The 17,232-nt window shown below is 43.7% G+C and overlaps 1 protein-coding gene across 1 annotated transcript; it reads right to left on the reverse strand.

Annotated features, from left to right (window-relative positions):
- Positions 1-4,565: 4,565 nt before the first annotated feature.
- Positions 4,566-5,970, reverse strand: LOC137423065 (uncharacterized). The gene is made up of 4 exons (XM_068109849.2): positions 5,853-5,970; positions 5,547-5,687; positions 5,071-5,211; positions 4,566-4,730 (listed from the first exon to the last, which is right to left on the reverse strand). Exons 1-4 carry the CDS (start codon positions 5,917-5,919, stop codon positions 4,726-4,728), a joined length of 354 nt encoding a protein of 117 aa, XP_067965950.2. The 5' UTR covers positions 5,920-5,970; the 3' UTR covers positions 4,566-4,725.
- Between the last annotated feature and the right edge of the window lie 11,262 nt (positions 5,971-17,232).

The raw sequence follows: 17,232 nt of genomic DNA on the forward strand, positions 1-17,232 counted from the left end.
CTTTGCCCCTCACCTCAATTCTCCACCCCGACTCGCTTCCCCCTCTGCCTTCCCCTCTCTCTTTCCCACCTCATTCTCCTCCCTCCCACTCTTTCTCCCCCCCTCTCTTAGTATTCCCATCAATGAAGCAACGGGTGATACTTGCGAGTAACCAATAAAACGAGACCAAAACGAACACAGGTAGCGTGGAGCATCATTTCTCCAACAAATTTGTCGCCTTTTACACCAAAGAGCTCTCACAGATAATTTCTCAAATGTTTCCTCATCAGTCATGGTTACATACACATGCAATAAAGCAGATATTGTTGTCTTTCCTGCATTTAGACCTTCTACTACCACAATCGCTTTTATAGCGATTTGAAAATGTCAGGAGGTCTTCTGGTGGTAGCGTTGTCAGCTTTGGCAAAACGTGGCCATTCTCATTTACGATCCAATTTTTCACTGGAGATGCTGTTAATTACTGCACTGTATTATTTGACCAAATATAGATGTGACAGCTTGAAAACATCCATTGTTGAAGGCAGTTTGTCTCTTGTCTTGTTTTTTATTATTTACAAACAAGTCATAACGAATCATGGGATGCCTCGTCTTTCCCAGAGTAAACAATCGACATGCGATAAAGAACCGGGGGGGCAAGGAATATTTTCCGCCTGGTCTCAACATGAGCGCCACTCCCAGAACACAGGTTGCCTGAGGTTGAGTAAAGAATCTCTCATCTCTCTGGCTTATTTATATTTCGAGTTGAATGGGTTATATCAAAACACGTTTTTATATTTTCTCATTTAATTGATTACATGCACACATATAAACACAGAAATCATGCCCCTCCTCCCCCCCCCCCCCCCTTATGCCGTTCACTTACTTGGAACATCGCATGCCCCTCCTTGCACCATTTACTCACACAAAACAACTCAACTCAAGGCCCTCCTTGCACCATTCACTCGCACAGAACATCTCACGATCTTCCTCACACCATTCACTCACACGGAACATCTCACCATTCACCCACCACTCACTCGCATGATACACTCCACTGTCTTCCTTGCTCGCTCCCCCATACCACTATATTTGAGTAATAACAGATTAACAAGTTTGCACCATGTCCAGGCAGCTATTTTCGTCTGTCAGACATTTAAAAAAAAACATTTTATGCACTCAATTTTTTGGGGGCCTGCCAAGATCTGGAGCCAGGACCAAATGCCCCATTTGTCCCAGTTAAAATCCGCCATTGGTTGCAGAGTCTACCTGAATTGTATCTTAACCAAGACCATTAAATTCCATCAGTTCCAGGTGCTCTGAGGCTGTATCCATCCACCTTTTCTTAACCATTCTGTTGAAGGCTCTTGTTGAGTTGTATCCGCTGAATGTGTGAATGGAAGGCAACGCCACGGACGTGTCTTTTCCTCGTTCTGCCAAAATAGTTTGCATTGGCACAATCACAAATCTCTTCTTATAACTGATGCCAGTCTGCAAGAAACAGCTCCTTGACTGCAGTCAAGAAGAGCAGTATCATGGACACAAACATACGACATCTGAATCAAAACTCCACAAAAGAACACCATCTACCCTCAACGTGTGATGTGGACAAACATGTAGAACCATGTTGTTCTGGTTGTTGTTGTTCTTGTTGTTCTTGTTTTATATCCCCGTTTCCTTTGCAAGTGTGATGTGCAGAAACATCTGAGAATCATCTTCTTCGTAATTAGTTGTCGGTGCAGATGGTACCCACATTATGATGCTGCCCACGAGTTATTCTGACTTCTCTTTTAATTGTTTATTTATTTATACCATGAAACCCACCTGACAGATAAAGTGCACAGCCCGAAATAATTGTCTCCTCACACTTCACAATCCAGTCTTCCGTAAGAAGGTTTGAGGTCCGCTTCCGGTTTCTCGATCGAGGTGGCGACTTTTGTTCTCTCCGGGCATCCAAAGTTAAGTTATTTTTCCATTCGTGTGTTTGTCAAATTTCCACTTGTTATTTTATCGTCTATGCGTTATTGTTTGTTTCTAGTTCCTGGTTTTGAATTTCCTGTAACTCGTAATAAATTAATCGTTTTCTGTTTGTTCCGCATGTGCGGCCTTGTAGCCTGAGTCTTCCCCCGTCGAAGTTTGTTCACTCAAGTTCCTTCCTTCGCTGTTTTTGCTTGGTTCTTAGATTTTTCCCTTCTCCCCCGAACCTCCCCGAACCCCGAACCCCGAACTCTTTGTCTAATGTTTTAAATCCCCCTGTTCAATCTCCCTACGTTCCCCAAACAAAACAACAAAAAAAACATTTATTTCCCTTTCTCCATGTGTGCTGTTGTCTCATCGTGTGCCTCTGTCCACGTGCGCTGTCTTGCCCCAACCCCATTATTCCCTTGCCTTCCACCTTTTGCCCTGTTCACGTGACTCATGGTTGTCCCTCGAGGCCCTCTCCCCATTGGTATTTTTGTGAATATAAGATTGTTTTTCGGGGTTCTGTTTAATTATGTTTAAACTTTCCCCTGCAGTGTTTTATTCAGTGGTATGTTGCAACACACTGTTTTTCTTCCTATTTAAAAGGCTCTTTTCAATTTCCTCTTCAACTCATTCCACTTCCAAAAAAAATTCAATCTCTTATTATTCTTCCTCACGACATGCTCCAAATTCACATTCATTCCACATGGATCTCTTACTTGAAAATCACAATAAACCCAATTTGTTATAAATGTTCGTCTTTCGTTAATCATCCACTTTCTAAACTCCCCCTTGCCCCCCTCCTCCAAATCTCTCCCCTTTCCCCTCCCCTCCTAAATCCCCCCTTTCCCCTGCACTACTAAACTCACCCCTCACCCCTCCCCTTCAAAACTCCGCCCAAACCCCTCCCCTTCAAATCTCCCCCCCAACTCCTCCCCTTCAAATCTCCCCCCCAACCCCTCCCCTTCAAATCTCCCCCCCTGCCATCCCTCTCTAATTCTCTCCCCTCCCTCCTACTCCTCAAAGCTGCCTCTTCCACACTTCATCTCCCTTCTATCTCATCCCTCCACCTCCCCCAACCTTCTACTTTCCTCTGTCCCCCTCCCCCCTCAAACAACACCTCACTGTGCCTCATCCCATCACCATCAAACCTTTCATCCTCCTCATCCTTTGCTTTCTTGTAACTCTTCTGTAATCTCTGACACACAATCAACCGCTCACCCTACCTCCTCCACTTCCTCATCTTCAGCCTCAAATTGTCAAAGACATGCATGTGTAATTTCTGAGAAGAAAGCAAATCCCTATTTGTGCGGGACCCCCCCCCCCCTGTAATTGTAAAATTACAGTATTTAGCATTATTAATTGTTCAATTACCGTATTTATCATTGTTAATTGTTCAATTACCGTATTTACCATTGTTAATTGATCAATTACCGTATTTACCATTGTTAATTGTTCAATAACAGTATATAACATTGTTGCTTGTTCCATTGCAGTATTTATTATTATTAATTGTTAAATTACCGTATTTAGCATTATTAATTGTTCAATTACAGTATTTAGCATTGTTGTTTAATTACAGTATTTATCATAATAAATTGTTCAATCACAGTATTTAACGTTGTTATTGTTCAATTACAGTATTTAGCATTGTTGTTCAATTTCAGTATTTATCATTAGAAATTGTTCAATTACAGTATTTAACATTGTTAATTGTTGAATTACAGTATTTAGTATTTAACACTGTTAATTGTTCAATTACAGTATTTAGTATTTGACATTGTTACTTGTTCCATTGCAGTATTTAACATTGTTAATTGTTCAATTACAGTATTTATCATTATAAATTGTACAATTACAGTATTTAGTATTTACCATTGTTAATTGTTCAGTTACAGATAGTGAATATTATTAATTGTTCAATTATAGCACTTAACGTTGTTAATTATTCAATTACAGTGTCTAACATTTTTTATTGTTATATTACCGTATTTATCATTGTTAATTGTTCAATTGCAGTATTTAACATATATGTGGTGATACCAAACCATGAGTTGTGCCTTGCTTGGGTCTGTTTACGCCTTGGAGAAGGCTGTTTGCACCTCTCATGTCTATTCCTGTATGGGCCTGTCTTATTGACCACAATATTGACCTTTCTAAGGCATTCAAATCCAGCCAATTGTCGCTCTGCGAATGTGATGCAATTATGCCCAGTGTGGGCCGGCCATGGTCTATCCAAGACCAGGTGATGTTACCTTGTTTTATAATTGTAATTTTGTGATGGTTGGTGTTATCCGTTGCCCATGTTCATGAGAATTTAATCTTTCTTCAGGCAACATTCAAGACTAATGCGCATCAAAAACGGGTGGCGTTCATTTATTGGGCCTTGAACACCACACGCATACAAGTCATATATCTTCAAATGATCTAAATGATTATTTTTTTGTATTAAAACGTTATGTTGTGTGTGGTGTTTTTAACTTTGTTCAGAAACCCGATACAGAATCAGAATGTCATTTCACCCTGTTACCTTACTTCATCATAATTTGCTTGATTGTTATATTCTTGAGTTATCTCCAAACACGAGGCTTGAAAACAATACAATTTGTTGAAGGACAAACTTTTATCAATCATGGTTTATTGATTAAGAAAGCAAATACATTTAAGCATGAAACAAAATCCTTGGGAAAATGCAGAGCAGAAACTAATTTATTTTGAAAGATAAATGTTTGAACATTTTCTTGAAGAAATTAACTCTTCATCTTTGTTTTGGTTTTGGAATCGGTCTCAACCTGAAAAATAACACAACTTCACTCTCAGGTCAGTGGGAAGATATAAAATATAGCTTATTAATTCACTCAATTAAAGTCGACCGAATCAATCGATCAATAAATTTACAAAATAGTACTTTTCGTTTCAAACAAAATCGATGTGTTTGTGTAATAGGAAGATGTGATGATTGAGGAAGAAACAAGAGCTTAAACATATGACAAAATGACAACGATTTTCTCCATGAACAGAATCTACATTAGAATCATATCTGATTCACACTCGGAGTTCATACATGAAATGGAAGATCAGTGATGTGGATTTGACATTATATTACATCTTTTGTATAAATCTTCAACAAACCTTTCAAGTAGACAGGATTCATGCACACATGTCCACATCCATTTGAACAACACTTCTGTCTGCCTCTGCATCCAAAATCATGGGAACATTTCTCAACGCAGATACCAAATCCCCGAGGAATGGGACATTTTCCGGGTTTTTCTGGAAAAGATAAACAAAGGGTCCTGGTGATTGTCTGCTTGATATTCAAGACCATGGTTAGTGCGGGATTTCTCCAAAGTGAGAACGTGTGGAGGGGGGTGCACAAAAATTCTGATATCAAACTCTAAATGAAAGATATTCACCAGTCCAATACTACTTTGTTTCCAAAATATTTAAAGTTAAATTCGTTGTTGAATCGACCAAAATGTCGTCCACAACACCCACACCCCTCTAAATGGCCACACAAACAAAATAAAACAACTTTAAGGCTCTCTAATCATTTTCTGCCTTTCATGCCACCCATCCATCACAAAAACACAAGGACTACAGCTCACCGAATGGTGACCGACATTCTTTGCCACATGGACCAGGACAGCAGATCCTATGATGTTCACAGTCTGAATCCGACTGACACTGATCCAAATACCGGATGCATTGTTGGTAATCATTTTTAGGTGGGCAAATCTTTCTAGGTGCTGTGGGCACCAGGAAAAAAAACAACATATTATTCAGAAAACAATCAATCAATCTTATCATAGAATACAATAGAAAAACTGATAATCAAAGTATTCCTGAAATGGTTCAAATGTGACTTGATATCAAAAGTTGTCGAAGTTGTGAGATGTTTACCTATCACTCACCGACTCCATGTGCGAGTTCCACGATGGAGATTCCGATGATGAGAGCGACTGCCAGGGAGAGCTTCATGATCTTCAGATGAAGGGTACGTAGGTCGTGCACACGTTGAATCAGTCTGGTGTGTACATCGTGCTATGGTCGGTGTACTCGTATTTATAGCTGAGAGAGAGAGAGAAGTAAGGGGGGAGGATGTGGATAATGGGGGTGGAGTGCAGTTCAAATGATTTGTGCATTTTTGGATCGGGATGAGTACTCGTTGTGCAATTCCAGGGGTGTGTTCTGTTATCAAGTTTCTTGAAGAGTGCCTGCCAAGAGGCGTCTGCACTCAAGCAAGCACTCAATTCCAAATGGTTTATAAGGAACAGCTGGCTTGGCGAGTGCTCGCTAGCTGCTTGGTAACTGAAAACATACCCCAGAACATTATAATTGCTATACACCTGGGGCGTTTACCCTTTCATGTGGATTTATATCACTTGCAAAACCAGACGTTCCGTATCTACCGCTTTAAAACACACTTGCCAAGCCATGTGCGAAGCGCTTGTGAAGCGGAGCAAGGGACTAAAGGAGTTGCTCAGGGAGCGGTATGCGAGTTCCTTGTGAATGGAACAACCCCGTATGTTATTAATAAAAATGGTCGTCGTGGTGAAGTTTGAAATGATTGGCTATTTCTTCAATTTTTCTGTCACAGAGAGCGACATTGAAACGTGCATTTCATACATTCATTGTTATTTATACTCGGCAACTTAATTCTTAACAAGCGTTACGCCTCGGTCCCCCGTCGGTGAAGTGATGTGAGTTGACAAAGTGGAAGACGCAAGGCGGCCATCTTGGATTTTGACGTGGCGACCCAATTTTCAATAGCGTTCTTCCTTATGCCTCGATACACCCACACACCAGATTAGAAGTTGGTACTTCGCTTATTTTTCAAGATATTCCGCTCACAATGTTCAGACATACATGGCGACGGTCATCTTGGATTTTGACGTGGCGACCCAATTTTCAATAGCGTTCTTCCTTCTGCCTCGATACAACCACACACCAGATTAGAAGTTGGTACTTCGCTTATTTTTCAAGATATTCCTCTCACAAAGTTCAGACATACATGGCAGCCGCCATCTTGTATTTTGATGTGGCGATCCAATTTTCAATCGTGTTCTTCCTTATGCCTCGATACACCCACACACCAGATTAGAAGTTGGTACTTCGCTTATTTTTCAAGATATTTCACTCACAAGGTTCAGACATATATATGGTGGCGGCCATCTTGGATTTTGACGTGGCGACCCAATTTTCAATAGCGTTCTTCCTTATGCCAAGATACATCCAAGATACATCCATGCCTAGATACACCCACACACCAGATTAGAAGTTGGTACTTCGCTTATTGTCCCCGTCGCACCGCTGAGCGATAGGGGGACTATGGTTTTCCCCTCTGTCCGTGTGTCCATCCGTCCGTGCGTACGTGTGTGCGGACATGCGTGCATACGTGCGTGCGTGCGTAAGCGAAGGACCGCATTTGAATTTGGTGTGGGTGCAACCCACGTCAAAATCCAAAATGGCTGCCACCATGTCTGTCTGATGCCATTTATGTCTGAACCTTGTGAGTGGAATATCTTGCAAAATAAGCGAAGTACCAACTTCTAATCTGGTGTGTGTGTGTATCTAGGCATAAGGAAAAAGCCTTTTGAAAATTGGGTCGCCACGTCAAAATCCAAGATGGCCGCAACCATGTATGTCTGAACCTTGTGAGAGGAATATCTTGAAAAATAAGCGAATTACCAACTTCTAATCTGGTGTGTGGGTGTATCTAGGCAAAAGGAAGAAGGCGTTTGAAAATTGTGTCGCCACGTCCAAATCCAAGATGGCCGCCACCATATATGTGTCTGAAAATTGTGAGCGAAAGATCTTGAAAAATAAGCGAAGTACCAACTTCTAATCTGGTGTGTGGGTGTATCTAGGCATAAGGAAGAAAGCTCTTGAAAATTGGGTCGCCACGTCAAAATCCAAGATGTCCGCCGCCATGTATTTCTGAACCTTATGAGCGGAATATCTTGAAAAATAAGCGATGTACCAACTTCTAATCTGGTGTGTGGGTGTATCTTGGCATACGGAAGAACGCTATTGAAAATTGGGTCACCACATCAAAATCCAAGATGGCCGCCGCCATGTATTTCTGAACATTGTGAGCGGAAATTTTTTAAAAATTAAGCGAAGTACCAACTTCTAATCTGGGTGTGGGTGTATCTAGGCATACGGAAGAAAGCTTTTGAAAATTGGGTCGGCACGTCAAAATCCAAGATGGCGGCCTCCATCTGTGTCTGAACCTCGTGAGCGAAATATCATATCATGGCATGTTTTCTGCGTCTTCCACTTTGTCAACTCACATCCCTTCCCCGACGGGGGACCTAGGCGTAACGCTTGTTTTTCAAGATATTTCGCTCACAAGGTTCAGACATATATATGGTGGTGGCCACCTTGGATTTGGACGTGATCGTCCAATTTACAATAGCGTTCTTCCTTATGCCGAGATACACCCACACACCAGATTAGAAGTTGGTACTTTGCTTATTTTTCAAGATAATCCGCTCACAAGTTTCAGACATACATGGCGGCGGCCATCTTGGATTTTGACGTGGGTTGCACCCATACACCAAATTTGACTGCGGTTCTTCGCTTATGCACGCACGCCCGCACGCACACATGGACGGACGGATGGACACATGGATGGAGGGGAAAGCCATAGTCCCCCTTTCGCTCCGCGGTGCGACGGGGGACAAAAATCTACAAACATGCCCCAATATTCCATCTGAATAGGTGGATGAGCGAATGGCAGTGGAGATCGTGCATTTAAGGACTCTCAGAAGACATTTGATAAGGTTGCCACAAAGGAGGTTATTATTTGTTTGCTTAAGGTGAGGGCTTGTGGAGTATCTGGTCATGTAGCTAACTCGATTGGGAACTGGCTTCGTCATTGTAAGCAAAGAGTGGCTGTCATTGGGACGATGACTTGCTGGGAGAATGTAGTGGGTGGCGTACTTCCGGGACGGTACACTGGACCAATATTATTCACAATTTGCATCAATGATTTGGGCAGTGTGGTGATGACACTGAGGTTAGAGTTGAGATAGATAGCATGGAGGAGTGTGGGGGTGACATGAGATTCAGGGATGTCTCGACACTTTCATAGCTTGGGCAGAGGATTGGCTGAATCAACTTACCATATAAAGACATGTAAGGTGCAGGGGATGGGTAAGAATAATGAAAATAGAGATTACATGATGCAAGAGAAAATGTTGGAGTGGATCACACAGGAGAAGGATCTGGGGGTGGTAATAGATATGGTGGAAGGGAGGGGGTAATGAGCAATTATTTTGTGCAGTTGTGCGTATGGCTGTCTCCCGTTTCCAGAGCTCCTTTTTCAAAAGTTTCGCATGCTGGCAAAGTTCAACGTTCACCCAGAAGAAATACATTATACCAATTGAGATACATCTTAAACGTATAAATACAACATGGAATCTCAGTTTGTTTATTATCTCTGCCACCAAAGGTGGATGGATGTTGTGTTTTCACCCCTGTCTGTCTGTCCGTTTGTTTGTCTGTCTGTGCACAAGATATCTCAAAAGGTTGTGAACGGATTTGGATGAAATTTGGCAAAGAGGTGGTGTATGTGACAAGGACGAAATGATTAGATTTTGGTGAAGATCCGGATTCGGATCCGACTAGTAGAATTCTAAAGTGATTTTTCACCATTGGGAGATGGGGACAAAAACGATAGAATAGCAGAAACCACCTTTAGAGGCCATTTTTCCCCGCAAAGCAGGGGTTGGCCTTTTTCGGGAACCATGGTTGTTGTTGTTTTTTGGTCCCCTTTTTGAAGCAATGTTTTACGGCCGGATGCCCTTCCTGCCGCCAACCCTTTTTGTCGCCTTTTACGACAAACAGGGAATTACCAGTGAACTGGTTCTCAATTTGCCGACCTCAGAAGGATGAAAGGATGAGTCAACCCCCCTGGCGTTAATTCAGCGATCGACCGGGATTCGAACCCAGGATTCTAGGATCCTAAGCCGGCACCCCTAAGCCGGCACGCTAGCCGCTAGCCCAACACCAGGGTTAAAAAAAAGAAAGAAAAAAAAAAAAAAAAAAGAAGATAAATAGCAGGATATATCAAAAAGTTATGGACTGCATTTTTGGATTCTGCATGTCCAAATGAAGTTACCAAGCATTGTTCCAAACTTTTATTTCACAATGCCTCCACATGCTTCTAATTTCTGAAAATTTGACAGGTCTATTTTTGTTTATTACAATCCCCAACAAAACAATTTTTTGGAAATGATGATGATGTTGATGAGAGTGTACTTCTATGTATACAATTCCTCCTCACTATGGATATCTAAAGCATCTATCAATGTATATAATCAATGTATTGAAGTGTACTTGGGAAAGAATGGATACACAACATTTGTAATACCTAATTAATATAGAGATACCTGTCCACATGTGGACCTCATGTAACAAATGGGGTTAATTTACCTTTTAGGGCCACATGTTACATATGGTTCTCCTATCTCCTTCACCACAACTTCCTCTTTATCCTCATCATCATTTCATTATAGTACCCTGAGGTTACATACACTGTCAGGGAATGTGGAGCAGGACACGCCATGGAGGGAGGTGCAGATAAGTGAGGGGTGCCTCACCAGAAAAGATTTCACTTGAATAGCCTCAGGGAGTTCAGTGTATTTGAGTGATGATCAGAGAGATCAGTAACTTGAATGAATTCCACCCATCTCAGCCTCAACGACCTGATGACGATACACCCAGAGAGTCTGTGGGACTGCATGTAGCGGAGCAGGCCACAGTTCGGCATTACATGGAAACGAGTATGAGTTCGCATCACCTCTCAACCAAATATGGTTTTTAATTATTCCCCTGTGGTTTCACCTTTCCCATTTCTCACTGTTATCCCTTACCTGCATTCGGATATGTGGCCACAGTGGAGGTACAGTAGTTATTTGTTCACCCAATTGGTACGAGTTCTGTATCTTGTTTGGTTATATGGTGCTGTCTGCTGCCCATATTCATGAGACGATGTTCTTCAGGCAACATTCAAGGCTGATGTGCATCACCATGAGCTGATAGTATGAGATTAAAAAGGGGTGTCTTTCATTTATTGGGCCTCGAACACCAAACGTATACAAGTCATATCTTCAATGATCTGATTATCTTTTGCATTAAAACATTATGTTGGGTGTGGTGTTTGTAACCTTGTTCAGAAATCTTATACAGAATGTAATTTTACCCTGTTGTCTTGTTTTATCATCATTTCCTTCATTGTTATGTTACATATTTATGTGAATGTATGTGAATTACCATTCAGGTTGCTTATCCGTGTGTATTATATTAAGGGTTGTTGTGATTGGAGGGTCAGGAGCCCTTCTGAACGGAAGTGGCCGGAAACGGAAGTGACCGAAAACGGAAGAAAAAAAGACACGAGGAAAAGGACGAGTTTTTCTTCTTCCTCGCCCCGCTCCGACAAAAGGTGGAATCGACCTTGTGCTGCGTGGAAAACAGCGGCGTTCCGAAACCTGTCCGGCGAGAGGAATTCCCGGGACGTGTACCTGCCCGGTGGAGACGTCAAGTTGACGTGGGGCCGTGCATCGACCCCGCGTCTGGAATCGTTCGCGGCACCGTCCAAACAGACGCGTGCGGGTCGCACGTTGGGGCCTAACGCGCCTTGCAAGCGGCGTGGGGTTTGGCTTGCTCTACCGTACCCGCTCCGCGTGGCCACGAGGGGCTGCAGCCATGGTGCCTGGTACGATACCTGCCCGGTGGAGAAACGTCCACCCGGGGTTCGTTCAACCGCCCGAGTGCGGAGACGCCGACCAGTAGCAGTATCTTGGTCAGGAGGGGCCCAGAGACATTGTGAGGAGCAGAGACCGAAAGGGGGTGTGAGTACTCACCGGGACACACATGTATAAGATGGCCATCTTAATCATAGGGAATTGATTGTGAATTGGGAATTGGTGATGATTATGTATTGTTGATTGCTCGGGGAAAATCTCCGTGGTTGTGTTCTTGAAATATTGTTGATGGTTGTGTCATTGAAATTGTTTGGTATCATTACCATTGAAATATATCCTTGAACGTCAGTTGTCTCTTGGGTGAAATTCATATGGCTTGCGTGGCTAAAGCGCATATATAATACAGCTTTCTGGCGAAGTTCCTCTCATGGTCCGGGGGTCACTGAGACCAGGTATTCACCGAGGGGACCACGTAACAGAATTGGGGGCTCGTCCAAATTACGATTTGCGGTTTCGCAATTGGGTCTACGTCCGGGATTTAAAATTGTATAAAATAATAAAATAATAATTTTTTATTTATTAAAATTTATTAATTAATTATTAATTGGTAAATTTTTTGTTTTGAGAAATTGGGGTAAAGTCTTGGGTGAAGGTTAACAGGTGTTAACGATAGGCACCATGGCGTTTGTGGCACAGAACTTTGGGGTAACACCGAGTGAGGCACAGTTCCGAGCGTTGCTAAAGTCGGACCTCTTGAAATTGGCCAAACATTTTAACTTGGAGGTCCGAACTAATTTGAGGAAGGCAGAGTTGCAGGCCACGGTGATACAATCTATGGTGGGATTAGGAACATGGGACGAGTTAGCCTGGGAGTGGCTACCCGAAGAACCAGAAGACGTTGAGCTCCGGAAACTGGAGTTGCAGTTACGGAGCCAGGAACGGATTAAAGAAGAAGAAAGGAAAGCAGAAAAGGAAAGAGCAGAAGAAGAAAGGAAAGCAGAAGAGAGGAGGGAAGAGAAACAAGCGGAGGAAAGGAGAGTGGAACGAGAACTCCAGGAAAGGTTAAAAGAAGAAGAAAGGAAAGCAGAAGCAGAGGAAAGGAGAGTGGAACGAGAACTCCAGGAAAGGTTAAGAGAAGAAGAAAGGAAAGCAGAAGCGAGGAGAGAAGAGAAACAAGCAGAGGAAAGGAGAGTGGAACGAGAACTCCAGGAAAAGTTAGAAGACAAAAAAGCAGAGGAAAGGAGAGTGGAACGAGAACTCCAGGAAAGGTTGGAAGAGAAAACAGCACAAGAAAGAACCGAGGAAAGGAGAGTGGAAAGAGAACTCCAGGAAAGAAGAGAAAAGGAACAAGCAGAGGAAAGGAGAGCTGCAAGGGACCTCGAAGCAGAGGAGAGAAAAGCGGAAAGGGAATTAAAGGAACGTGACATGGAGCTTCAGCAAGAAATCAAATTCAAGGAGCTGGAGTTAATGAGAGAACGGGGAGAGGCACCACCCTTGCTGACGGGGTCGACACCTAACCAGAAAACCTGGGATGTGGGCAGACATGTGAGGCTGGTTCCACCGTTCAGTGAGAAAGAAGTCGCGAAATTTTTTCCACACTTTGAGAAAGTGGCTCGACAATTAAACTGGCCGGAGGATGCATGGACCATACTCGTGCAAAGTGTGCTGGTGGGGAAAGCTCAGGAAATTTATTCGGCGCTACCAATGGACCAATGTGCAGATTATGAGGTACTGAAGAAGCACATCCTCAAAGCCTATGAGTTGGTTCCGGAAGCTTACAGGCAAAAATTCAGGAATGCCAGGAAGAGGGAGAGTGAGACCCATGTGGAGTTTGCCAGAGTGAAAGAAAACATGTTTGATCGGTGGTGTGAGTCAAAAGGAGTCGGGAAAGACTTCGAAACATTGCAGGACTTGATCCTGGTGGAGGAATTCCAGCAGTGTGTCCACGAGGACATCAAAGTGTACCTGCAGGAAAAGAAGGTACCAAAGTTGTGGGACGCAGCCACCATGGCAGATGATTATGCCTTAACCCACCGAATAGGGGTCCACGAACCTAACTCCTCGCCTAGATCTCCGCAGGGGAGGTGGGGAACAGCAGGTGCGGAGAACGACCATACATGGCGGCGGCCTCGAGATGATTATGGGGACAACTATGATACCCCACCGGTTCGAAATCAGAGGGATGCGGGCCCAAGACAAACTTATAGTTCGGGGGGCCCGAGGCAGACCCCGAGTTTTTCCTCCGGGCCTACTTGCGCGTTTTGCAAGAAACCTGGACACTTGATGTCCAGTTGTTACCTCATGAAAAGGGACAACCCAGAGCAGAGTCCGACTATTCCAACTCCGAATGCGATGGCTAGCGTAAGAAATCGCCATCAAAAGGGTTACAACCATTTATTTCAGAGGGGTTTGTGTCACTGGATGGAGCCTCGACTAACCGGAGACCGGTTAGGATATTGAGGGACACAGGGGCCCATCAATCTTTAATGCTTGAAGGCATTTTGCCATGGTCCGAGGAGACGGCAACGGGGGATAGTGTGCGTTTACAGGGGATCGGGGGCGGTGTTAGTGCTCCCCTTCAGGTCATCCAGTTGGAGTCCGATTTGGTGTCAGGACCGGTCACCGTCGGTTTACAAGCCACGCTTCCTGTAGAGGGTGTATCTGTGGTTATCGGGAATGATTTGGCCGGGGGTCAAGTTTATGGTAACCAGAGGGTTGGTAAAGAGCCCAGCAGGGAAAATAACGCCACACCAGCTCGGGATGGCGACAAAAGTGCCAAGTTATTTGTAGGGGGACTGAACTTCAAAACAGAGGAAGAAGTTCTGACCTCTGTCTTCAACAGATATGGGCCGCTGGGGGAAGTGCGGTTGGTAAGAGACTGGGAAACGCAACAGTCAAGAGGGTTCGGCTTTGTCACGTTTGCCAGCACAAAAGACGCCAGAGAGGCAGAGAAGAATTGGAATGGCAAGGATTTGGAGGGTCGGACCATAACAGTAGGGAAGGCATTTCGTAGGCGTCGAGAGGTCTACAGGAGAGGACAACTGGGCGGTAGTTTTGGTGGTGGCCGCAATCAATATTATTATGGAGGCTCCCTGAGTTATGGCCGCTCCCGAAGGAAGGATTGGCAAAATGGTGGCCGAGAAGGAGACCGCTATTCATGGGACTACAGGGACCAGTGGTCCCACCCTAATTATTAGGGAAGTTCTGAGAAGTTGAAGCACTGAAGGCGGCGGAGCCGCCGAGCCAAGATTCCTACACGAATTAACCGTGAACACCGTTCCTAAAGGCGTCCATGTAGTGAACTTTCATGCACGGACTAACCGTGAACTCCACGTTCCTCAAGGCGCCCATGTAGAGAACTTTCCTGCACGGACTAACCGTGAACTCCGCGTTCCTAAAGGCATCCATGTAGTGAATACTCGGCTTGGCCTCCCGGAAAAAGTGCTATCGAGTTGCTTAACTTTGGATCTTTGATCAACCCCTTAACCTTCATTCCCAAGAAACTGACGGTCAAAGTCAGAGGGTCATGAGATGGAGTTTGGTTTGGCAGGGACAATGTCGTTGTTGGTACTTAGTCCAGAGGGAGTAATCTGGAGGGGTTGTGGTGAAATTTTGGTTGCTTTATTTTTAAGTGATAACTGTGCCCGGGGGGAACTGATAATGTGGGGGGGGGTTGAGTTATCTGGTTTGTTTCTCCAAATTGGCCGGCAAAGAAAGTTTTCGCTGGGTTCAAACTTTCTTTCTTGAAGGGGGGGAGTGTTACATATTTATGTGAATGTATGTGAATTACCATTCAGGTTGCTTATCCGTGTGTATTATATTAAGGGTTGTTGTGATTGGAGGGTCAGGAGCCCTTCTGAACGGAAGTGGCCGGAAACGGAAGTGACCGAAAACGGAAGAAAAAAAGACACAAGGAAAAGGACGAGTTTTTCTTCTTCCTCGCCCCGCTCCGACAAAAGGTGGAATCGACCTTGCGCTGCGTGGAAAACAGCGGCGTTCCGAAACCTGTCCGGCGAGAGGAATTCCCGGGACGTGTACCTGCCCGGTGGAGACGTCAAGTTGACGTGGGGCCGTGCATCGACCCCGCGTCTGGAATCGTTTGCGGCACCGTCCAAACAGACGCGTGCGGGTCGCACGTTGGGGCCTAACGCGCCTTGCAAGCGGCGTGGGGTTTGGCTTGCTCTACCGTACCCGCTCCGCGTGGCCACGAGGGGCTGCAGCCACGGTGCCTGGTACGATACCTGCCCGGTGGAGAAACGTCCACCCGGGGTTCGTTCAACCGCCCGAGTGCGGAGACGCCGACCAGTAGCAGTATCTTGGTCAGGAGGGGCCCAGAGACATTGTGAGGAGCAGAGACCGAAAGGGGGTGTGAGTACTCACCGGGACACACATGTATAAGATGGCCATCTTAATCATAGGGAATTGATTGTGAATTGGGAATTGGTGATGATTATGTATTGTTGATTGCTCGGGGAAAATCTCCGTGGTTGTGTCCTTGAAATATTGTTGATGGTTGTGTCATTGAAATTGTTTGGTATCATTACCATTGAAATATATCCTTGAACGTCAGTTGTCTCTTGGGTGAAATTCATATGGCTTGCGTGGCGAAAGCGCATATATAATACAGCTTTCTGGCGAAGTTCCTCTCACGGTCCGGGGGTCACTGAGACCAGGTATTCACCGAGGGGACCACGTAACAGTTATCATATTCTTTAGATATCTCTAAACACGAGACTTCTTGTTCTTTTATTTTGAAAAAAATACAATTTGTTTCAGACAAACTTTTATCAATCATGGTTTATTGATTAAGAAAGCAAATACATTTAAGCAGAAAACAAAATCCTTGGGTAATTTCAGAGCAGAAACTAATTTATTTTGAAAGATAAATGTTTGAACATTTTCTTGAAGAAATTAACTCTTCATCTTTGTTTTGGTTTTGGAATCCGTCTCAACCTGAAAAACAACACAAGTTCACTCTCAGGTCAGTGGGAAGATAAAAAACATGGGTTATTAATTCACTCAATTAAAGTAGGACCGAATCAATCAATCGATACATTTATTAAATTGTACTTTTAATTTCAAACAAAATCGATGTGTTTGTTGAAGAAACAGGAATTTGTGATGATGGAAGAAGAAACAAGACCTTAAACTTATTACAAAATGACAAAGTTTTTCTCCATGTTCAGAATCTACATTCGAATCAAATGTGGTTCACACTCGGACTTCACACATGAAATGGAAGGATCAGTGATGTGGATTTGACATTATTATTTTACATCTTTGGTATAAACCTTCAACGAACCTTTCAGGTAGATAGGATTCATGCAGATGCGTCCACAAAAACTTGAGCAACATTTCTCTCTGCCTTTGCATTCAAAATCATGGGAACACAGATTATGGTGACAGAAACCAATTTTAGTGGCAACAGGACACTTTCCCGGTTTTTCTGAAAAGATAAGCAGTCATAGTGGTCAAATATATCATAACAATAATAATAAACATAGGGGCAATACCCCTGGCGCTCACCTGGAAGAATAAAAAGTATACTGAAATTTTTTCCAATTTTTTTTTCCAATTTTTC

Source organism: Myxine glutinosa, chromosome 3 (assembly GCF_964187855.1).
Source record: "Myxine glutinosa chromosome 3, kmMyxGlut1.1, whole genome shotgun sequence".
Lineage (NCBI taxonomy): Eukaryota > Metazoa > Chordata > Myxini > Myxiniformes > Myxinidae > Myxine > Myxine glutinosa.